General features: G+C 57.4%; 2 protein-coding genes and 1 non-coding gene across 6 annotated transcripts in view; 1 reads left to right on the top strand and 2 right to left on the bottom strand.

Moving 5' to 3' along the window:
- SAE1 (SUMO1 activating enzyme subunit 1) overlaps positions 1–1,606 on the top strand; it is a 78,268-nt gene extending 76,662 nt beyond the window's left edge. Inside the window, exon 9 of the mRNA XM_059666075.1 lies at positions 606–1,606. Within this exon, the coding sequence (XP_059522058.1) occupies positions 606–698 (93 nt within the window). The 3' untranslated portion in view covers positions 699–1,606. The remainder of the gene's footprint in view (positions 1–605) is intronic.
- Positions 1,607–7,435: 5,829 nt separating this feature from the next.
- On the bottom strand, positions 7,436–7,542 carry LOC132217731 (U6 spliceosomal RNA). Its single transcript, XR_009448989.1, has one exon. It is a non-coding gene; the product is annotated as a U6 spliceosomal RNA (small nuclear RNA).
- A 1,519-nt stretch (positions 7,543–9,061) lies between these two features.
- BBC3 (BCL2 binding component 3) lies at positions 9,062–17,180 on the bottom strand. Of its 4 annotated transcripts, none has more exons than XM_059666029.1 (4): positions 16,897–17,180; positions 13,934–14,222; positions 12,372–12,565; positions 9,062–10,149 (listed from the first exon to the last, which is right to left on the bottom strand). In XM_059666029.1, the coding sequence occupies exons 2-4, from the start codon at positions 14,205–14,207 to the stop codon at positions 10,033–10,035; spliced, it is 585 nt and encodes a 194-aa protein (XP_059522012.1). In that variant the 5' UTR covers positions 14,208–14,222; positions 16,897–17,180; the 3' UTR covers positions 9,062–10,032. The 4 variants fall into 4 exon arrangements, with proteins under 4 accessions (XP_059522012.1, XP_059522011.1, XP_059522009.1 ...); XM_059666028.1 differs by lacking the exon at positions 16,897–17,180 and adding an exon at positions 16,233–16,324; XM_059666026.1 differs by lacking the exon at positions 16,897–17,180 and adding an exon at positions 14,426–15,252.
- Positions 17,181–23,455: the final 6,275 nt, after the last annotated feature.

The raw sequence follows: 23,455 nt of genomic DNA, 5'->3' as shown, positions 1-23,455 counted from the left end.
TCTCCTACTGGGGATCAAGCCTGCAACCCGGGCATGTGCCCTGACCAAGAATCAAACTGGGACCTCCTGGTGCCTGAGTTGACGCTCAGCCATACTAGCAGGGCTCACCCCTCTCAGTGCCTAGGATAGTACATCTGTTATGTGTGCTTTACATGGGGAAGTAAGGCTCAGAGAAGCTAAGTCACCTCTCCAAGGGCACACAGCTGGCAAAGGCCAGCGCAGAAATGTGACCATCCAGAAGGCCTCCGTGCTCGAGCTCACGGGAGCCTTTCCCTGCTCCTTCCCCTGGGCGTCTTGCCTCTGCCTTCTCTTCTCTCTCCTAAGCTCCAGGGGCCCTTCTTTGGCCTCTGAAACTTGTTTCCTGAGCCTGTGCAGCCCAGCTGGCTCACTTTTTCTACCTCTGTGACTCTCTAAATAAACTTTCGCTTGTATTTAAAAAAAAAAAAAAGTTTCCAGACATGGCCAAATGGCCCCTGGGGAGCAAAATCGACCTCTATTGAGAAACCGCTGCCCACACCGCTGGTGGAAGGTCTGGTCTGGGTTTTTTCCCTCCATCTTGTCCCTTTTAAAGCACGTGAGCTGAACCCTCTTGTTTTTCTCCCCAGGCCCTGTCTCAAAGGGACCCACCTCACAACAACTTCTTCTTTTTTGACGGCATGAAGGGAAACGGGATTGTGGAGTGCCTCGGCCCCAAGTGAACCCCCCACACGGCAGCCCTGAAGATGCCGACCCCCAGCGTGCCCGCCTGCGTTCCCTGCCCTTCCTCCCACCACGGCACCTCTCGGCGAGAGAAGAGTGAAGTCATTGGACCAACGCAAACCCTTTCCTGTGAACAATGAGGTCGTGCAGATGTGCTCCTCGCGAGCACCAACAGCTGCTGCACATGAGGGGGCGGAGGGCCCGGCGGCCTCCCTCCCGCACCGCGCAGGACTGTTTGCCAGCTCCGCTGAGCGGGCAGCACCTGCAGGTGCCCTCCAGCGCCTCTCTGTCCCGGTGCCGTCACGACATCGCCACACCCCTGGGTACCGCCAGGGACCAGCACACCTGGTTGCGTGGGAGCCTCTCGCCACCTTCCTGGACTTCTCCTCCGCCCGCTGTCACACTGCGGGGAGCATGGCCTCGGGGGAATGAGGCCCAGGCCCCATGAAACACGAGTGGAACCGCAGTTCCAAATGCAGACAGGTGCCCCGGGAGGAAAAACATGGCAGGCGGGTGTATTTCCTCCGGAGTTCGAAATCCTGAAAAACAACAGGTGGCCTCTGGTGCGCGGGTCCCGAGTGTTAGTTGAGGATTAGTGAGTCCAGCCTGGGCTGCGGGACAGAGGAACCGGCACCGGGTCCTCTAGGGCATTCGGGCTGAATATTAGGAAACCTGTTCTGAAGGCCCCGCCCCTGGGGTTCTGATCTGTGGGGGCCGCTGGGAGGGAGGAGCCTGTGCTGTTCACAGCCGGCGCTGCTGTGGCGCGGGAGCCCGTTGCATTTAAGGGCTGTGTCGTCCTTCGTTACCCCTGAGTGGCAGCTGCTTGTGTTTTGATTTTTTTTATATTTTCTAGATTCCCTTGGTCCTTTAAGAAGGAATGGTAGAAATAAAGTTATTTGCTTTAGGATCTGTTTGTTTTTCTTCCACATTTGAAACTTCCTCTGACAGGGAGTGATCCCCCAATTGCCTTTTGAAACCTGAAGAAATTCCACTAGACTCTAACAGGACTAGGATTTCTCACCTCCGACATGGTTCCTGCCACCTTTTTTCTGGGTATCACAGCAAAGAGGCGCATGGAAGCCTCTGTTCCAGCTGTGTGCTGAGAATTCAGCGAGCTAGTGGCTGGGCGCAGGGACAGGAACGGCAGTGGGAAAGGAGTGAAGCGTGACACCGATGCCACCTGTAGTGGAGCGCCTCTGTGCCAGGCCTTGCACAGAGTGAACGTGGCGATGGCCTCCTTTTGAAATTGACCTTAAGCAATATGCCCCACTCCCACGGCTGGGACCAGTCAGAGCTGTCCGCGGAACACCACGTCTGAGTGGGTTCCTCCTCGATGTAAACATGAGTGAGGTTTGGGCCCGGCCAGTTAGAATGAATGAATGGGCTCCTTTCCTTTGTTGTTGTTAATCCTCCCCCAAGGATATTTTTCCATTAATATTTAGAGAGAGTGGAGGGAAGGGGGGAGACAAAAACACTGATTGGTGGCCACCCACACGTTCCCTGACCAGGGCCGGGAATCAAGCCTGCAACTGGGGTACTTGCCCTTGTCCAATGTCGAACCCGGGACCCTTCAGTCCATGGGCCGACGCTCTATCCACTGAGCCAAACCGGCTAGGGCTCCTTTCTACTTTATTTTTTTTTAAATATATTTTATTGATTTTTTACAGAGAGGAAGGGAGAGAGATAGAGAGTTAGAAACATCGATGAGAGAGAAACATCGACCAGCTGCCTCCTGAACATCTCCTACTGGAGATATGCCCGTAACCCAGGTACATGCCCCCGACCGGAATCGAACCCGGGACCTTTCAGTCCGCAGGCCGACGCTCTAACCACTGAGCAAAACCGGCTAGGGCTCCTTTCTACTTTAATCCTGTTGCACTGGTGAACGAGAGCTGGTCTCTGGGAGGTAGAACTCAGTCCTGCCCCTTTGCTCCTGCCCTGGGTGAGGCAAGGGCTGCGTTTCTGGAGGGGCCCCATTGTGGGCCCCATGCCTGTCAGGCACTAAGGTCAGTGGTGTTATTGATGCGTGAATTTCACACCCTGTTAGAAACGTTGAGCTAATTATTTCCTTTACTTTGCAATGTGGGGCCTTGGTCACAAGGGGGAGCAGGTAGGTCCGGATGGATAAAAACAAAATTGTCATTGTAGAATCTTTGAGGCTTTCAAACTTTTCCGCCCGGTACCTCTCGTGGCGGAGATTGAGTCATCCAGAGGGGAGCCCTCGGGAATCAGGGAGGTGGTGCTGGCAGCTGCCAGCCCCGGGCAAGAAATGTCTTTATTATCGTTTCTTCAAATTGCATATTCGCCCATAGTACACATCAGTATTATCATAAAGTGGGTTTCCCTGAGTCTCCAGGAGGTGCACAGTGGTTATCCGTGGTTTCTAGTGCCTCCAGGAGCTATGTAGCCACGTGGGAAGGAGGGTCTGCTCCTGAAAGTGCCACATGTTGGGGTGCCGGAGCTACCGGGTGAAGGGAAACGGGCTGGCTTCGGGGCGGCCAGGTTTCTCCACTGCACACCCCGCTCTGCCTGCGCAGTTGCCAGATTCTGGTCAGTGCTTACTGTGCTGAGGGGCTCAGATGGAACATGGCAGCGGACCAGGTGAAAGATTAGAGCAGGAAGCTCTGGGTTCCGTCACAGCCCCACGTTCTTGCAATGCAAGGCCATGGTCAGTTTCTTTTGTAAATACGTGTTTATTTATTGAGCTGTGTCCTGTTCGCCCTTTTACAGGTGGTGAAATGGAAAGCTTAGGTGGTAGTCTTCAGGTCAAAGAGTTTAATGATAATGCTAGCATGTCACACTACCTGCCTGTTGCTTTTTTTTTTTTTAATATATTTTATTGATTTTTTACAGAGAGGAAGGGAGAGGGATAGAGAATTACAAACATCGATGAGAAAGAAACGTCGACCAGCTGCCTCCTGCACACCCCTGACTAGGGATGTGCTCGCAACCAAGGTACGTGCCCTTGACCGGAATTGAACCTGGGAACCTTCAGTCCGCAGGCTGACGCTCTATCCACTGAGCCACACCGGTTAGGGCCCTGCCTGCTGCTTTCCAAAATGCTTGTGCTTTAGCTAAATTGAACCCTCATAGCAGCCCCATGGGGGTAGATACTGTTGTGACAAGATTGCAGATGAGGAACCCGCTTCACCCAAACAGCTGGCAGGGAAGGCCTTCGTGCGGGACATGCAGGAAACACGTCGTGGCATCGCTTAAGACAGGGGTGGGCAAACATTTTGACTCGAGGGCCACAATGGGTTCTTAAACTGGACCGGAGGGCCGGAACAAAAGCATGGATGGAGTGTTTGTGTGAACTAATATAAATTCAAAGTAAACATCATTACATAAAAGGGTACGGTCTTTTTTTTTTTAGTTATATTCATTTCAAGCGGGCCGTAGTTTGCCCACGGCTGGCTTAAGACCTCGGTGAGGACGAGGAGACGGGCTTTGCCTTCACAGCTCCTGAGGCCTAGCAGTCACCACTGAGGACCACTGGGCAGCCCCAGTGCGAGGGGAGGACCTTCAGCTGGGTCCAGAGGGGCAGGTGGATTTTGTTTTTAAGTTTGTACTAAAACTGTCAAGCAATATACCAGCATAAGCCCATCCGGCTCAGTGGTTGAGCATCGGTCTATGAACCAGGAGGTCATGGTTCGATTCCCCATCAGGACACATGCCTGGGTTTTGGGCTCAATCCCTAGTGGGGGGCCTGCAGGAGGCTGCGAATTGATGATTCTCTCTCATCGTTGATGTTTCTATCTCCTTTCCTCTTTGAAATCAATAAAAATTATACACACACACATATACATACCAGCATATGAGTAAAAAAGATTCCTCCCCCTGCGTCACAGCCTGTCAGCTCAATGTTGGCCATGTGGCAAGAGCAGCTGACTTCACAGCTAAACTCAGGATTTTGGAGAGAAACGTGAGCTGCTTTTTGTCGGTTAGGGATGTCACCTTTCATACCCAGCTCCCAGAGGTCACGCCTCACAACCACTGAGAGAATCCTTACAGGCAGGCTGTCAGGTTCAAGTCCAGCCTCTACCACTTAGCTATGTGACCTTGGGCAAGTGACCTTTTTGTACCTCAGTTGCCCCATCTATAAAATGGGGTAATTGTATATTCCTCTGATATTTGGAAATTAAATGAGTTACTATGTTCTCTGAGTAGAAATTGCTCTATGTTACCTGCTATTATGCATATTTATAAATGTTTTTCTGCAACTTGCTTTTTCTCATTGCCTTGGAGATCCTTGTCAGTGCATCAGGCATCAAATTCCAAAACCACAGATGAAGCATAAGCTATTTAATCAGGCTGCTGTTGAGTGACATTGAGCCTGTTTTCATTGTACACACTTGGGAAAGACTGCCCAAAGCCAGATGCTCAGGTTACAGAGTATATAAATGCATTTGAGATGGTGATTCTTTCCAAAAGGCTGTGGGCTGGTAGCATTGTACCGCTCACTTGTTGTTTGCATAGATAGTACATGCATGTAGCACAGGATTGAAAGTTTGACAAAGGCACACGGTCATGTTTTTTTTTACGGAAGAAAAAAAAGGAACAATGAAAAGTAAATCTCTAGAAGCAGCCATTGCAGGAGGGAGCATTTGGAGGTGGTTCGGGGTCAGCTTGCTAGAGGTTGCAGTTGGCAGGGGCAGGGGCTTAGCCGAGGGCCTCACTGCCAAGGTCCTCAGCCTCAGCTCTGCCAAGTTGCAGGACTGGCCTGCACCTCGGTTCCAAGGGAGAAAGCCGCCCAGACCGGAGCAACCCACCCCTTTGGACTTTGCTAACAAAATGTGGCCTCTGGCCCTAGCTGGCTTGGCTCAGTGGATAGAGCATCAGCCTGCGGACTGAGGGGTCCCGGGTTCGATTCCAGCCAAGGGCACATGCCTGGGTTGCGGGCTCAATCCCAGTGGGGGGTGTGCAGGAGGCAGCCGATCGGTGATTCTCTCTCATCATTGATGTTTCTCTCTCTCCTTCTCCCTTCCTCTCAGAAATCAATAAAGAAATGTATTTTAAAAAAAAAAAGTGGCCTCTGGCCCTGGGTGTCTGCCTCTTTCCATCTGACCTGGGTGGTGGGGCAGGACTCCCCACTTTCCCTCCTAATATGACAGATTTGGTTCTATTCCAAAGAAGATACCAAAGTTCTGTTTCTTGTGCGGTGGAGTAAGTTCCTAACAGATAACCCCGCTTGTGAGTGAGTAAATTCTAGACAATGCAAAGCAAAAAACAGAAACCCTACCCAAGAACAACTATTAGATGGCTCTGGAGAGTGACCAAAGGCAGGTGGATGTGAGGGGGGAATTGAAAACTGCAGGAAGAGCTGGCCACAAGGTGAGTCTTCTGGTGTGTGTGTGTGTGTGTGTGTGTGTGTGTGTGTGTGTGTCCCACCGCGTTAACCTGAGGCACTGCTCTGCGCCAGGCAGCTCGGACTGCGGTAGGAAGCCAGCTGTCTTACTGACCTGAAGAACCAGAGGAGGGAGAGTCACCAGAGCTACTGGGGAGGAAAATGCCAAGGGAGGAGAAACACAAGTTGTGTGTGTAAACTCAGCCCGGGACTCCTGCCGACCCCTGGACTGTGAAGCGTGGGGCAGACAGGAGGGCTGAAGTGAACGGTGAGCCGTGGCCACTGCCGCAGTTTCAGTCTAGCAAACACAAATATCCCCTGAAACTAAAACAGCCACATCCTTGGGAGGTGATAACAAGATCCAGAATGTCGCCGAAACCGGTTTGGCTCAGTGGATGGAGCGTTGGCCTGCGGACTGAAGGGTCCCGGGTTCGATTCCGGTCAAGGGCATGTACCTGGGTTGCGGGCACATCCCCAGTGGGAGGTGTGCAGGGGGCAGCTGATCGATGTTTCTCTCTCATCGATATTTCTGACTCTCTATCTCTCTCCTTTCCTCTCTGTAAAAAATCAATAAAATATATTTAAAAAAAAAAAAAAAAAAAGATCCAGAATGTCTACAACATCACCTCCCAGGATGCAATCCGAAATGACCCAACATACATGGGGTCAGGAACTAGGATTCAAATGGTCCCGGCTTTCTCATCAGAAATGGAGACAGTGAAACAGCATCTTTTAAATATATCGATTTCACTTTTAATTCTCAATATGGTTTTCATTGATTTTAGAGAGAGGAAGAGAAAGAAACATCAACGTGAGAAAGAAACATTGATCAGTTGCCTTCTGAACAGGCCCCAACCAGGGATAAAACCCAAAACCTGGGTGTGTGTCCTGACCAGAAATCAAACCCGCCACCTTTTGGTGCACAGGATGAGGCTCCAACCAACTGAGCTACACTGGCCAGTGCTATTTATTGTATTTATTGATTTTGAGAGAAGGAGAGGGGGAGAGAGACACATTGATTTGTTATACCATTTATTTATGCATTCATTGGTTGATTTTTTTAATGTATTTTTATTGATTTCAGAGAGGAAGGGAGAGAGAGAGAGATACAAACATCAATGATGATAGAGAATCATTGATTGGCTGCCTCCTGCACGCCCCCTACTGGGGATCGAACCCGAAACCCAGGCATGTGCCCTTGACTGGAATCGAACCTGGGACCCTTCAGTCCCCAGGCCGACGCTCTATACACTGAGCCAAACCAACTAGGGCCATTGGTTGATTCTTGATTGTGCTTTGACCAGGGATCAAACCCACAACCTTGACATAGCAGGATGATGCTCTGTCCAACTGAGCTCCTTGGCCATGGTCCAAAACAACATTTTTTTTTTTTTAAATATGGAACGATTCACGAATTTGCGTATCATCCTTGCGCAGGGGCCATGCTAATCTTCTCTGTATAGTTCCAATTTTAGTATATGTGCTGCCGGAGCGAGCACCAAAACAACATTTTTATTTTTATTTTATTTTTTTAATATATTTCATTGGCAGAAACCGGTTTGGCTCAGTGGATAGAGCGTCGGCCTGCGGACTGAAGGGTCCCAGGTTCGATTCCGGTCAAGGGCATGTACCTGGGTTGCGGACACATCCCCAGTAGGAGATGTGCAGGAGGCAGCTGATCGATGTTTCTCTCCCATCGATGTTTCTAACTCTCTATCCCTCTCCCTTCCTCTCTGTAAAAAAATCAATAAAATATATGGAAAAAAATAAATAAAATAATTATATTTAAAAATATATATATATTTCATTGATTCTTCACAGAGAGGAAGGGAGAGAGACAGAGAGCCAGAAACATCGACCAGCTGCCTCCTGCACATCCCCCACTGGGGATGTGCCCACAACCCAGGCACATGCCCCTGACCGGAATCGAACTCGGGACCCCTCAGTCCGCAAGCCGACGCTCCATCCACTGAGCCAAACCGGTCTCGGCCAAAACAACATTTTTAAAATGCTGAAAGGCCCTGGCTGGCTTGGCTCAGGGGATAGAGCGTCAGCCTGTGTACTGAAGGGTCCCGGGTTCAATTCCAATCAAGGGCACATGCCTGGGGTTGTGGGCTCGATCCCCAGTAGCGGGTGTGCAGGAGGCAGCCAATCAATGGTTCTCTCTCATCATTGATGTTTCTCTCTCTCCCTCTGCCCTCCTCCCTGAAATAAAAAAAAAAAAAAAAATTTTAATGCTGAAAGTAAACAAATGTAGAAGTCTATTACCAGTGAAAATAGGTACTATTTTCAGATGAAACTAAGAGAATTCGTCACCAGCAGAAATACATTATAAGAAATGCGAATGTTGCCCGGCCACATGGCCCAGTGGTTGAGCATTGACCTATGAACCAGGAGGTCACAGTTTGATTCTCCGTCAGGGCACATGCCCAGGTTGCAGGCTCGATCCCCAGTGTGGAGCTTGCGGGAGGCAGCCAATCAAGGATTCTCTCTCATCGACGTGTGGGCCAGTCCTGCATGGAGAGGACACAGAAGAGCATGGGCCAGTGCCGCGGTCAGGAAGGTAACCCAGGCCGCCTTCTTATATTAAGTCCACACCAGCTCTTGGTGCCAGGCCGTGTGCTGGGCCTTAGGCAGCGCTATTGTCTCGCTATGTCGCTGCTTCCCCTGTCACCTAGTGCCGTCATGAGAGCAGGGACAGCGTCTCATTACTGACAAGTTCCCCAGGACTCCTCCCGGTGGTGCTGCTGAATGAGCTGCAGGTCACTCATTCACTCAGTAAATACGGAGCCCCCACGACCTACTGTATCTGGGGGAGATCACTGGGAAAGTACCCCAAGCCCCACCCTCACGGGACTTTGCTTTGAGTGGGAGCGGCACAGGCGCCCAGGAGGCTGGGCTCACACAGGGCGCCCGGCTCCTTGAGGAGCAGCTGCGGACAGGGGTGCCCGTGGGCCCCGGCCGGACCCAGCAGCTCTGCCCAGGTCACGGGCGGGGAAGGAGAGCAGAGAGAGGATCCACTGTTCCAATCTGATTTTATTGAAAAGGAAACATACAAAAATCATGTACAAAAAAAATTAACCAAACATGTACAGAAAATCCATTCCGGTATCTACAGCAGCGCATGTACAGTAATTTACAGGCTGGGCCATCCCTCCCCACTCCCAGACTCCTCCCTCTTCTGAGACTCCCCCTCCCTGACTCCCCTCTTCCCCCCAGCGCTTCGCCCTGGGGACTAAGGCTGGGGCGGTTTCCGCCAAAATATCCCACCCCCCAAATGAATGCCAGTGGTCACACGTGCTCTCTCTAAACCTATGCAATGGATTGATGGAGGGGGGTGGTCATGGGCAGAGCACAGGATTCACAGTCTGGGCCCCCCTGGCCACCCCCAGATGAAGGTGAGGCAGGCATGCCCACCACCCGCCGGCTGGCTCAGGGAAGATGGCTGGGCGCCGGGCTGGGGCAGCCGTCAGATGCACCCCATTCTCTGGCTCCAGGAGGCTAGTGGTCACGTTTGGCTCATTTGTTCTTCACGGGCCCCCTCCCCAAGAGGAGGGGGGGAAGCACCAGGGGCCTGAGGCCAGGCCCAAAGTGAAGGAGCACTGGGAGGGACCCCCCAGTGTCCCCCCTGCAGCTGGAACGGGCAGCCAGCACCAGCAGCCTTTCCTGAGATGGTGGTGGGCGGCAGAGGCGGGCGGCTCAGTCCCCACCCCCTCGGTCACCGCCGCCTTCAGACGCTGAGTCCATCAGCCCTCTCTCCCCTGGCTTCTCGGCCAGGGACCCAGGAGTCCACATCTCCGACAGTGCACCCCAGGCTGGGCCGGGGCTGGGTCTGGAGTGGCTGCCCGGGCCCGCCCCTGGGACAGGCAGGGCTCGTAGTCCAGTATGCTACATGGTGCAGAAAATGTCCCCTGTGCTGGCCAGGGCGTCAGGCTGTGGGAGGGGCCTGCCCCCCAAGTCCCCGACGTCCACCAGGCAGGTGCAGGCACCTAATTGGGCTCCATCTCCGGGGCTCCGCGGCCCCTGGGCAAGGGCAGCAGTCCCAGGAGGAGATTGTACAGGACCCTCCAAGGCGAGGGGCCGTGTCGCTGCTGCTCCTCTTGCCTCTGGGGAAAGAGAGAGAAGGTAGAAAGTGGTCAGGTCCAAGGGCAGGGAGGAGGGCGGCACGGGGGTCTACGAGTGAGCTACATCCTCAAACAACCCTGCGAAGCAGCTGCTGCTATTGTCAGTCGGGCCCAAATCCCAGCTCCTCTGCCCATCTGGGCCAATGTCGTCACCTCGAGGGAGGACAGCAAGTGTCCGGTGCATATTAGCTGTGATCTCGTCACCGACTGCCGGGTGAGACAGTCACCCAACCAAAGTCCCATGGGGCTGAGCGGCGGGGCTGGATTGCAGCCCATCCTGCCCTCCCCTCAGAGGCTGGCGAGATGGAGAGAAGGGAGCAGGGAGCCCACAGTCAAGGATTCTAGAACAATCTGTGGACGGAGGAGAGCTGGGAACAGCTCACCACCTGCGCTGAGGCTGCACAGAAGTCGTCCAGGCAAAGCTGACCCCTGCCCTCTCTCTAGGAAGAGCATGACCCCTGCCCTCTCTCTAGGGAGAGCATGAGGACTTGGGGTGCCTCCAGGACCCTCCCAGCTCGTGTTAGGGAAGAAGGAAGCTAGACACAAGACTCCCACCAGTAAAAATGAAAGGTACGTTACAGCACTCTCCCACCCCGAACCTGGGAAGAGAAGCCCATCTCAGAGATGAGAACGAGGCCAGATAAGCCATCCTAATGATGGTCCTAATGGGCCTGGGGTAGGGTGCCTGGTACCAGACCTGCCTCCTTATCACTTCCCACCAACTCCTGTGGGCAGGAGGTAGCAAAGGGAACACCTCAGACTGGCACCAGTTAAAAGGCCTGCCACCATCACACGGCTTCCAGGGGCTCCATGCCACAGCCACCTGGGTGAGCAAGCAAGCACCAATTTACTAAGGCTGAGGGTGGGCAGACCACCCAGGCATGTCCCGTGGAGACACAGGAGGGCAGCCAAAAAGAAAGCCAATAAATCAAATTTGAAACATTTTAAAAAATTCCTAAAGACCCAACAATGGGTAAATGAACACGGACAGTAGATGCTGATCCACGGAAAATGAGGGACTCAAAGCTCTCCTGCCCATATGGGTGAAGCTCATGTATAAATGGAGAGGGGACCAAGTTTGGAGAGAAACACACACTATATCTACAGGGCATCCCCCCCAAAATGTATACACACACTTTGAATAATTATAAAGGAAGCGTTTATTAAAATACATTTCACTTTCAAAATGGGGCTATCAGCGGTTAAAGTGTGTATACATTTTTTGGGGACACCCCGTATATTATGCCAAAAACACCCCACGGTCCTAGGCATGATTTGTGGCCTGGTAAATATGGAGTAAAGAATCAACACCTGTCCCTAGCTGGTTTGGCTCGGTGGATAGAGCACTGGCCTGCGGACTGAAGGGTCCCAGGTTCGATTCCACCCAAGGGCACATGCCTGGGCTGCGGGCTCGATTCCCAGTAGGGAATGTGCAGGAGGCAGCCAGTCAATGATTCTCTCTCATCATTGATGTTTCTATATCTCTTTCCCTCTCCCTTCCTCTCTAGAATCAATAAAACATATTTTTTTAAAAAAAGAATCAACACCTGCAGAGGAATGGGACCCCCAATCTAAGAGTTTCCTTGGGGAGCGGGGGAAGAGACGGGGTCAGGAGGGAGCAAGGGGCTTCACAACATCCGGTGTTTGTTCTCCTCTGAATAAGCAGGCAGTGCGGGTGTCGTGTTCGGGCCGGACAGAACCGTGCGGACGCCCTGATGTTTCGTGTTCTCTATTCTCGGCTTCAGGCTTCCAATATTTTGTTTTCATCAGAGGCGGGGCCGCGGGCTCGGGGGCGGGGCCTCCGGCGGGGGCGGAGCCCTAGGCCCCGCCCCCGAGCGGCCGGGGGAGCGGTGTGCGCGCCGCCTGCCGCGCGGCGGGTGGGCGGGGCGGGCGCGGCCGCGCCGCCGCTGCTGACTCACCGGCTATAAATAGCCCGGGATATATGAGCCGCTCGGGCGAGCGCCGCCCTCAGTCCCCCGGCCGCGGCCCGGGCGCGCCGCAGCGCTCCCGCCGCCCCGGCCCGGGCTGTGCCAGCCGCCGCGCGGGCGCTCGGCAGCCCCGCGGCCACGCCGCCCCTCCCACTGGCCTGTCCCCGGCGCGACCCCGCCGCGCAGGGCAACAGCTGCCGCACATCTGGCGGGGCCGCCCGCCGCCCCTCCCGGCGGGAAGTCCCACCTGCCGTCTACCCCTCCCCCAGCACTCACCCGCCGCTCGTACAGCGCGTCGAGGTCGTCCGCCATTCGCCGCAGCTGGGCCCCGATCTCTCGGGCCCATTGCTCCTCCTCCCCCCGGATGCCCGGGGCCGCCTGGGTGGGGCCGCCCGCCAGGGCCCCCGGGGCGCTGGGCACCGGCGATTCCAGGTGGTGCTGCTCCGCGGGCGAGAGCGAGGGCTGAGGACCTGGGAAAAGCCGAGGGGTACGGTCAACGCCCATGACCTCAGCGGGCCCCGAAGTGCACCCGAGGGACCGGTTAGCCGGGGCCTGCGTCTCCCTTTCCCCACCGCCCGATTTCTCTTCGGCCCCCGGCTCGTCTCTAGGGGCTCCGTTTCCCGCTCTTAGAGCCACATGTGTCTCCCCAGGCACCATAGGGCGAGAAGAGGTCCCGGGGCGGCCTCTCTGGAGGCGCCTGTCCCGCCCGGGTTGGCCTGGAGGACCTTCCTCTGATCCCCACTGAGCACCTCCACTGCAGACACTGCCTGCTCCATTTCACAGATGGACTGACTGAGGCCCGTGCGGAGAAGTGGCCCAAGGTCACTCGGGGATACGGGCACTGACTACACCCGGAGTCACAAGCCTCAGGTCTCCTGCCCTCTGGTGTCCAACCGCAGGGAGGCCACACCCCCGGAAGTGGCAGGGCCCTGACCAGAGGCCAGGCGGGCTGCTCGGCGCCCCGGCCGGGAGGGGGTGGGGGGGCTGGGATGCGGGAGATGCCTTTCTGCCCCACCCCCTCCTCTGACCTCTCTTCCTCCTGTCACCCCAGGCCCTGACCCCGGGGGTCCCTACAGCCAAACATCAGGGCCTCCGTTTCCACACCTGAGACTCTGGTCTTGGAATCGAGTCCCATCTTGCCTCACTGCCAGGGAACTGAGTTTGGAGAAGTTTCTCTCTCTCCCCGAGCCTCCCCGGGCTCCAGGGACAGGGTGGGGCTGGAGGGAAACCGGGACAGTCTTCCCTCGCCTCTGAGTGAGTGCCGGTGGGATGGGGCTGCCGGGCACCACGGGGTTAAAGGCCCATCAGGCAGGGGACCTTTAACCCTTCCCGCCCCGAGGCTCACCCCTCCACACACAGACCCACTTTCCCAACACAATGGCCCCTCCCCCCTCCTTCCTCCTGGACCGCATAGAGGGCGGGCCCTGGCCCCAAAGACCCAGATAATGGCCAAAGGCCACCCTCGACCCCTCCCCAAAGTCCTGAAGTGCCCATCCTCCCTCTCTGCCCACACGCTCTCTCACTGCAACCCCAGGGGGCTGAGGGCACCCAGACGAGGGGAGCGGGGCTGGGAAGCAGCTGTCGCCCCAGGCCCAGAAAAGGCCACGGGCTGCCACTCAGGGACTGCAGTCAGATTCCAGGAGGGACTTCCCACTCGGCCTCCCCCACCCCCAGCCTCCTACTCCGTCTTCCTGCTTCTTGCAACACAAAGACCACACTGGCCACACCCTCCCTGTGGCCCGGCCAGCTCGCCACCTCCCCCCACCCGCTCCCACTTGGCCAGTTTCTCAGTGTCTCTCTCCCGGCTCTCAACATCCCGGTGTGGGGTGGGCACTCACCGTTGGGGTGCGGGCCTCGGGGGCGGCTACGGGGACCCCCAGGCCAGCGGGGGGCCCCTAGGGCGGCAGTGACAGCGGGCAGGGCAGTGGGGGCGCAGAGGTAGGCAGCTGGCAGCAGGGCAGGGGTGGCAGGGGCAGGCGGCAAGCCGGGCTCACAGAGGCCGCAGGACACAGCTGAGGGCACCAGGCGGCTGAGTGGGAAGGGACGAGGGCCGTCGCGGGCCAGGCCCTCTACGGGCTCCGGGGAGCTGCCCTCCTGGCGTGCTCGGGCCATGGTGCTCCCTGGGGCCTGCAGGACAGGAAGAGAAGGGTGCCGTCAGCCGGCAAGTGCCGGGGTCACCAGGGCCCCACAACACACACCCCCTACAGGGTCCACAGGCACCTCCACTCCTGCACACCACGATGAGCACACACAGGGCAGGGCTGGCGCCCTCCACGCACACTGGGCCCAGAGGGAGGTATGTGTGATGGTCACACAAGATACACACCCACCGAGGGACCCAGGGCTCGGCAGCCTCCCAAACACATGGTGATGGGCACACATGAGGGACAGGGCGGCACAGGCTGGCTCTCACAGCAAGTTCAAGAGCCAGATGCAGGACCCAGATGCAGGGGGCTGTCGGGTGTGTGAGTGTGAGGGTTGATGGCCCCATAACACAAACTCACCCAACAGGACATGGGCTGGGGGGGGGGTCACTTTTGGGACACAGTGATGGGCACACACGGAGGGCAGCCAGGCACTGGGATGGCTCCCCCAACACACACACACACACACACACACACACACACACACGGACTCAGGCAGGACTGGCCAGCCTGACCTCCCACCTCATCTCCCATTTGCACAGAAACATTGAGATGGTCCCAGTGTCGGACATTGCTACTCAGTACACAGGACGCACACACACACACACACACACACACACACACACATAGGAACACTGACCAAATGTAAACACACAGACCATCACAAGAGCTATACAAACAATGCATGCTGCCTGGCACAACCCATCCCCCCGCCATGCACAAGTAGTCGGAATCTCACACACTGACCCACTGTTGATATGCCCATGGACACACACACACACACTGACACACACGCACGCTGACACACACAATGCAGCCAACACAAGCACAGACAGAAACACACACTTCTCAAACACATCTACACCCAAGAGATAAGGCATGCCCACCTCAGGACGCACACACATATCAACACAGAACAGACACCCACGGACTCACACAGACCAACACAACGGAAACACGCCTACTTGCCTACCAACTCTTAGACCCCAGGACACACAGACACATGTCAGCAGACCCAGACGCATCCCCACACATCCCAGCAACGACACACAGACACGACAGCAGAAGAGAACATCCACCCACCCTCCTCCCCTCACCTCAAAACACCATCACCAACTGTCAGTCCCGGACACACACCACACACACCAGCCAACTCTAATCCCGCACCGCCCTGGCAGCACGCACACCTAAAGCTCCCACAGAAAACAGTGGTCTCACGTGACCGACATAAACACTACACACACGCAGCCCACATGACACACATGAGCCAGCCGATCGCGGAGACAAACCCCTCCGACCCAACACACACACACACACACACACACACACACACACACACACACACACGGGCTCAGACAAGCCCCATGCAAGAGGCTGCCAGCAACACCCACTGACTGCACTGCACAGACCCCACAGAGACGCGGTCCTCAATTCCCAGACACCGATGCCAGACATACAAGCCAAACAGAGGCGGAGACAACCCCCCACCACACACACACACACACACACACACACACACACACACACCATGCAGAACTCACAGACACCTGGACGGAAAGCAGGCACCACATTCAGCAGGCACTCATCACAAACATGCCCCGGAGACATACACAGCCACAGGCAGTCCACACAGGAGCACACACAAACAACACACGGGGCAGGACACACAGAGAAGCACACAGACACGGCTCACTCAGAACAACACACAACAGCCCAGCACGCCCCACCACACGGACCCATAGAATCCCTCCCAAACAGCATCCACAGACAACTCTCACTCACAGAGCACACACACGGGTACCCCAATAAACAGAGCCCACCCCTCAGGCAGGGCGGACACAGACAGCACTCCACACAAACACACATGCGGGGGACTCACCCGCACACACACCCCGAGCGGCCACAGCCCCAACATTCCCCCGGACGGACGGACGGACACCACCACTCCCTGCGGACCCCAGCAACAAACTCGGAGCCAGACACACGCACACACCCAGGCGAGACACCTGCAGATCCACAACCCCGCACACGCGCGCTCCCACGGCGGGGCCAGACGCCCCCCTGCGCTGTCACAGCCCCCCAACCCCGCCGCCGCCACGTGCGCCCGCCCCGCCCGCCAGGCGAGCGCGGGGCCAATAACCGGCTGTTGCTGGGGCGCAGCCCCCGCCCGCAGGAGCCGCAGACTCCGCGGCCGCAAGCCGCCCCCTGTCGCCGCCCCCAGCGGGTGCGCGCCCGGGGTGTGGCCGCCCCTCCATTCCGTACCCCCACCCCCACCCCCCTCCCGGACTGCGGACTGCGGGGGACGGGGCAGTCGGGGTCGACTCACTTCCCCGGGGCCGCACTGACCGCCAGGGGGCGCTGTCGAGCCCGCACCCCATTGTTTGTAAACAAACCCGCCAGACCGCTTAGGCACCTGCGCTCCTGGACCTTAGTGCCTCCAGCCCAGCGATCCCAGCCCAGCCCAGCGACCCCAGCCCAGCCCAGCGACCCCAACCCAGAGTCCCAGGTGGGGGTAGAGGGTGGGGAGAGAGGGAGGCAGGCGGTGGGGCTGCAGTGCGCCCCCAGTGCTCTCCGCGTGCACTCCCGCCACCTCCTCCAGGGAGCCCACCCGGCCTGGCCAATCGCGGCCCGCGGGGACTCGAGGTGAGCACACTCACCCCGGGGGCATGAACACGCCAGAGGGGGCGGTGATGGGGGCGGGCGGCTTCCTTCAGGAGGGCGCGCCCGCGAAGCGCCGCTCCCTGCGGCGGCGGCGGCTGCTGCTGCTCTAACTGCAGTGGCTGCTGCTGTCGCTGTCGCCGCTGCTGCTCGAGCCGCAGGCGCGTCCCCGTCGTGGCCGCCGCTGCCGATCCTGTTGCTGCGGCCGCCAGGCGCCCGCTCGCATGTGGCTCGCGCCGCGTCTCAGGCTGCCCGGCGGATCCTGGGCCGCTCGGCTGCTCCCGCCCCGCCCCGCCCCGCCCCGCCCCGCCCGGCGGGTCCCACGCTCCGCCCCCGCGTGACGCCGCGGCCCCGCCCGCCCGCCCTGGACAAGTCGGGACTTGCTGGCGCGGGCCGCGCCCCCGATCTCGGCGCGGGGGGTTTCCCTGCAGCGGGGGCGGGGCGGGGCCTGGCCCAGGGCGACGGCGGGACAGCCGGACAGGGACGCTGACACACTGACACACTGACTGGGACCCACAGACACACACACACACACACCCCGGAACCGCGCTCCGGGTACACAAAGTCACGTGCTGGCAGGGCCGCGGGAAGCAGCCGATCGGACGCGCGGCCGGGACTCCCACGGGCGCACCGTGGACAGGGGCGCGGAGACACAGTCACAACTCACCTGGGGCAGGTGCCCACACACACCCCGGGCACAGGGACGCAGGCGGACTTCTGACACAGTTGCCTGCGGGACAGGCAGACGGGCCCAGTGGGAACGACACCCACAGATATATGTACACACAGACACCCACCCAGATGAGCGCATCCAGACCACACACTGACCGAGCGCGTTCACATTCGTGACATTCCCACTGAGCGGGCCCGCCAGTGCGCGCGCACCCACGCGCACACAGCTGTCATGGATACCCGGACATACAGCGTGACCTAGATGACACTCACCCGGGGACGCACACAGACACAGCCACACCAGCTCGCAGCTGACAACAGTAACGCCGGCCAAGGTTGACCCTCACAGCCCTGGCTGGTGTGGCTCAGTGGATAGAGCGACGGCCTGCGGGATCTGGTTCCATTCCGGCCAAGGGCACGTGCCCAGGTTGTGGCCCGATCCACAGTGTGGGGCGTGCAGGAGGCAGCCGATCAATGATTCTCTCTCATCATTGATGTGACTCTCTCTCTCCCTCTCCCTTCCTCTCTGAAATCAATAAAAATATATTTTTTAAAAAAGGTTGACCCTCACAGACATAGATCAAGTCAGACAGAAAGAAACTGGCCATGCCCGGCCAGTGTGGCTGAGTGGTTGAGCATGACCTATGAACCAGGAGGTCATGGTTGGATTCTGGTCAGGGCACATGCCGGGGTTGCAGGCTCCATCCCTGACCAATGATTCTCTCTCAGCATTGATGTTTCTAGCTCTCTCTCTCTCCCTCTCCCTTCCTCTCTGAAATCAATAAAAAATACATGTATTTAAAAAGGAAAGAAACGAACTGGCCTCCAACACACAGTCACAATCACAACCTGTGACAAGTGGCTGCTCACTGGCTCACACGCTGGAGCAGGCGCACGGGGTCACACTCGCCACGGGTCTGGCAGGGAACCCAGGGCCAGACGGAACCCCAGGCACCTGGCGCGAACATGCCCGGGCAGCCCCTGCACGGACTCTCACCCCGTCTTGTGGGTTTCAATTCCCTGTTCCTTCTCAGTTGCCCATAGTCACTCCCACCCAGCCTGGCTGGCTCATCCCTGTCCTTTCTTCCCCCAGGGCCCTGGGCTCTGTCTCCCCCGAACTCTCCATTCCCTCCCTGCCACACCCCTACCCGAACCACGTCACCACAGGCTGTTGCCTCTGAGCGCCTAGCACTGAGCGGGCCAAGAAGAGGTGCCAGTCCTGAGCTCAGGTGCTCCAGCTCGCTTCCACCAGGGCCAGATCCTACAAATTCCCAGGGGACGCAGGACGTGCAGACCTCACTTGAACTCTCCCAACTTTAGATTTGGGGGACTGGTTCGACTTCCCTCCTTCCTTCCCTTTCCTCATTCATTCATTCATTCATTCATGCATTCATTCCCTCCTTCCTTCAAACTGTGGGTCATGAGCAAACCGTGGGTTGTGAAATCACTTTCGTGGATCCTATTGTTTTTATTCAAGTTTATTGAGATATATGTACACACAACAAAATTCACTTTTTCAGAGGGTAGTTGGTAAGGCGTGAAAAATGGACACTCTTGTATACCATCTCAATCAAGATTCAGAGCATGTCTATCCCCCCAAATACTTCCCTGGGCTCTTTAATAGTCAGTTCCTTCTACCTGCAACTTGAATGGCTCTTGACCAGACTGAAAACAATACGAGATAGAGTGTCATTTAAAAAAAAAAAAATCATAAAGTCAAAGGAAAATACTGTTTTGCGAAAGAGAACACAAAGAAAGTGTATTTTTTACTTTAAAGAATGAGTTTAGCCGAAACCGATTTGGCTCAGTGGATAGAGCGTCGGCCTGTGGACTGAAAGGTCCCAGGTTCGATTCCGGTCAAGGGCATGTACCTGGGTTGCGGGCACATCCCCAGTGGGGGGTGTGCAGGAGGCAGCTGATCGATGTTTCTCTCTCATCGATGTTTCTAACTCTCTATCCCTCTCCCTTCCTCTCTGTAAAAAATCAATAAAATATATTTAAAAGAATGAGTTTAAAGGCATTTGAGAAATGCGGCTCTATGTATTTATTTAAAATATATTTTTATTGACTTCAGAGAGGAAGGGAGAGGGAGAGAGAGATAGAAACATTAGTGATGAAAGAGAATCATTGATGGGTTGCCTCCTGCATGGAGCCTGCAACCCTTGGCATGTGCCCTGACCAGGAACCAAACTGTGACCTCCTGGTTCATAGGTCAATGCTCAACCACTGAGATCATGCATGGAAGTCACTGAATGCAGTGTCTGACATGTAGTAGGCGCCTAATAAATGTTAGCATTTATCACTCGTGCAACTGGGTATTGTGTTTGCTCTGTGCCTGGCAGTGATGAAGTGAAGAGAGAGGCAGGCCTCAGCCTTGGGCTAGCTCACGGTCCGGCCAGTACCCCTCACTCACTGGTCAGTGCCCTCAAGCTGCCCAGTCTAAGACTAAACACCAGTAGGCCCGATGTACTGGAATGATTTTCTGAGCAGAAAATAAGTGTGAAGAACTGGAGGAATCTGACTGGGTGGGTAGGAGAGGGGGGGAGGGGGGGACCAGGAAAAGGCCAGGAGTCACCAGGCCATAAGCAGTGTCACCAGTCACGATCCTTCCCACTATTTAGTCCAGATCCTGTTCCAAATGATGATACACTATCTTCCGGGACCAGGCCCACAGCTGTGGCCCGTCCCCCACAGCCGACAGGCTGAGCTCACCAAGGAGGCTTCTGGGTCTAGATGGCCGGAGTTAGAATTCCCAGCTCTGTCATCTGCTGGCTGTGCGACCTTGGGCAAGTGGCCTTGTCTCCGTGCCTCAACTTCCACATCTGTGAATTGGGACAACACAGGGCCCTATCTCGGGGGATTTTGCAGTGAGGAGGTCCATAAAAATAAAGTGGGTGCTTCATACACGTTACCCAGCATTCCTATTACCAGAGAGGGGGCTCCTGACTCTCTGAGCGTCTAACAAGGACTTTAAACTATGGCCCTTAGGTTGGGGCGGGGGTCTCAAACCAGTGGCCCGAGGGCCAGCCACCGGTGGGGTTTCGCTTGAAGTGCACAGCTTCTCATTTTGAATAGCAGCGTCTCTCAAAGGCGTGCACAGCACAGCGAGGTGATGAAACGCCCTCACTGGGGGTTCAAAACGCTGGTCTTGATCAAGTCGCTTCCCCTCTCTGTGCCTCAGTTTCTTCATCTGTGCAAAGGAGATCAGCATAGGACCCAACCTGAAATGTGAAGGTGAAATGAGTGCACCTGTGTAAGGCACGGGGCGCGGTGCCCCGGCGGGAGCAGCCTCCGTGCCAAGTGCTGGTTAGAGACAGAAGTGTCCCAGCTACTTCCCTGCAGACCCGCGCCCCTCCCCAGGCTCCTGCGGGCCCTTCTGGAAAAGTGGATTTCTCGGCACGGCGAGAGGGAGTTGGGGAGGACTTAACTTTTCACTGCAGGGCCTGGGTCCTGGCTTTCCGCGGAGAGGAGGGGGGGTCTCCTGCATGTCCCCCCCACCTCCCCACTGTGAAGCCCGGAGGCTGGACCGGAGCCGGTGGGGGCTGGGCGGGGGGCGCCGGCGTCCGCGGGGTCCGAGAGGCCGGCGCGTGTGAAGGTTACCGCTCCCTGGCGGGGCGGGGGCAGCGCGCTGTTGCTGGGGTCTGCGGGGCCTGCCTGCGCCGAGCCCCCCCTCCTTCCCGGCCAGCCAGTGAGCGGTACCCGCCGCCGTTGCCAGGGGAAACTCGCCGCCCCGTTACCCAGCAACAAGCCTGGCCCAACCAGGCGCGAGGACCCCCCAGGCCCCGCCCGCCGCTGCCCACCGCGTGCCCAATGCCAGGCGGGCAGAGCCGGCCCGGCTCCCGGAGACGGCGAGCGCGCTCATTGGTGGCTACCGCGCCCGCCCGCATGCCCAGATCTGGGGGAGCCCTCGGCGCGGGGAGGGGGGGTGCGGGGAGCCGGGCCCCCGGGAGCTGCCAGGCGCACGGCCTGCAAGCCTGCAGCCGGCCCGAGTGAGTCCGGACTGGCTGCGGTGCTCCCGCCTCCGCCCCTCACTGTCGGACGGGGATGGGCACTGGGGATGGGTGGGAAGCAGGGGCTCCATATCCGCCCCGCTCCCCGGGAAGGTACGCTGGGGTGGGTGGGCCTTGGGAAAACGGGGACCCAGCGTTCCCCTCCCTGGAGGCCTGGGCCTCCTGACCCCCATGAAGACAGGAGCTGGCTGAACCCCCAAACAGGATTCAGGCATCGTGGCTCTTGAAAACAGGAACTGAGGATCCCCCCGAAAAGGACCCAGGCGTCCTGACCCCATAAAAGTAGGGGCGCCCCTCCCTCCCCAAAGAACCCAGGCCCTCCCTGACCTGTGACAGAGACGATGTGAGTTCCCTCCTCAGGGGGTGCTCACTTGCCAGCCCAGGACACACGGGCTGAGGGTGCCCCCAGAAAGGGACCCAGGCCTGTCTGATGCTGTGAGAGTTAGAACTAAGCACCCTGCCTCCACCGGAAACAGGACTCAGGCCTTTGGGTCCCCGGGCTCTGTCCCAGCGGCACCCCAGCCCTGGCTGTGTTTATGCTGGGAGACCCTCGCCCCCGCCGACCTCCCCTCCCAGCCATCGCCGGACCCCAGGAGTCCATTTCATTCAGATGACCACCTGCCCGGCCCAGGGTGCCCACCCGCCAGCTCCCCTCCCCCAGGGTCCAGCTTGTTGATCTCCCAGGCGCCTGACCACAGCCACTCCCTTTACTCCGTGGCACGTACCTCCACCCCACCCCAGGGTGCCAGGCCTCATAGTGCCAAGGACCCTGGAGTCGAAGCCCTGAGTCTCTCAGAGCCACCCCACCCACCCCCTCCAGACACCTGGCCAGGTGACCCAGCCTCTCATAGCAGTCCAACGTGTGTCCAGGGGTGCCCAGGACCCTGGGTCTGGAAGATCCGGCCCCCCAGAACCTTTAGTTGGCCAACAGGGACCCCAGCTTCAAGGGTCCCTGGTGTGAGCCCCCGGGCCACTCCGGGGAGGCTCAACTTCCTCGGTCCCCATGCCAGGGAGACCCAAAGCCGCCCAGCTCCCCCCGCGCCCGGCCCCGGCGAGCCCAGGTGCAGCCCGCTGCTTCCCCGGTACCTGGGGGGGCGGAGCCGAGGATTACTCAGCCTCCAGAATGAGGCGATGACATCATCTTGGAGGGGGTTTGACTAATGGCCGCGCTGGGGGGGGGCGGGGAAGTTTACCCGGTAACAGCGGCTGCCGCTCAGCCCCGCCCCCCGAGAAGGGCCGAGAGGGGGAGGCATGAGCACATGCACACCACACACACACACACACACACACACACATACACACACACACACGTCTACTCAGCATCCCCTCCCCCAGGATCCCACATCACCATCACACACATCTTACTGGGACAAGGGCGGGGGGGGGGGGGGCGGGGGGTGTTTGTGTGACTGTGTTTGGGTGTTGGAGAGTCCTCTGTAAGTTTGTGGAGTGGGTGTGCTGGGTGTCAGGGTGTTGGCATATGCCAGGGAGGGTGGTGGTTGTGTCAGGGTGCTGTGTGTGTGGTCATGTCAGTGCATCAGTTGATTGTGTGTGTCAGTGGGATGGTGTTGTGTGTCAGCATGTTACGTGCGTCCCTTGTGTCACGGGCAGTTGTGACTGTGATTGTGTGTCAGTGTGCTATCAGGTGATGTGCTGGAGTCCTGTGTGTGAGTGCGATGGTGTGTCTGTCTGTGGGTTGTTTGTGTCAGCATGCTGTTTTGTGCAGTGTGCTGGCGTGCATGGGGGAGACGGTGTGTGTCCATGTGAGCGTGTTGGTGTGACATTGGGATTGTATAAGTGTGGCAATGATGTGTTAGCAGGAAGGCCTGTGAACATGGGGTATCATTGTATTGTATTAGTGTGGTTGTATGTACCA

The sequence above is a fragment of the Myotis daubentonii genome, chromosome 15 (genome assembly GCF_963259705.1).
Source record: "Myotis daubentonii chromosome 15, mMyoDau2.1, whole genome shotgun sequence".
NCBI classification, from domain to species: domain Eukaryota; kingdom Metazoa; phylum Chordata; class Mammalia; order Chiroptera; family Vespertilionidae; genus Myotis; species Myotis daubentonii.
The sequence above is the reverse complement of the archived record's forward strand: the minus strand, read 5'-3'. Positions and strand labels throughout refer to the sequence as shown.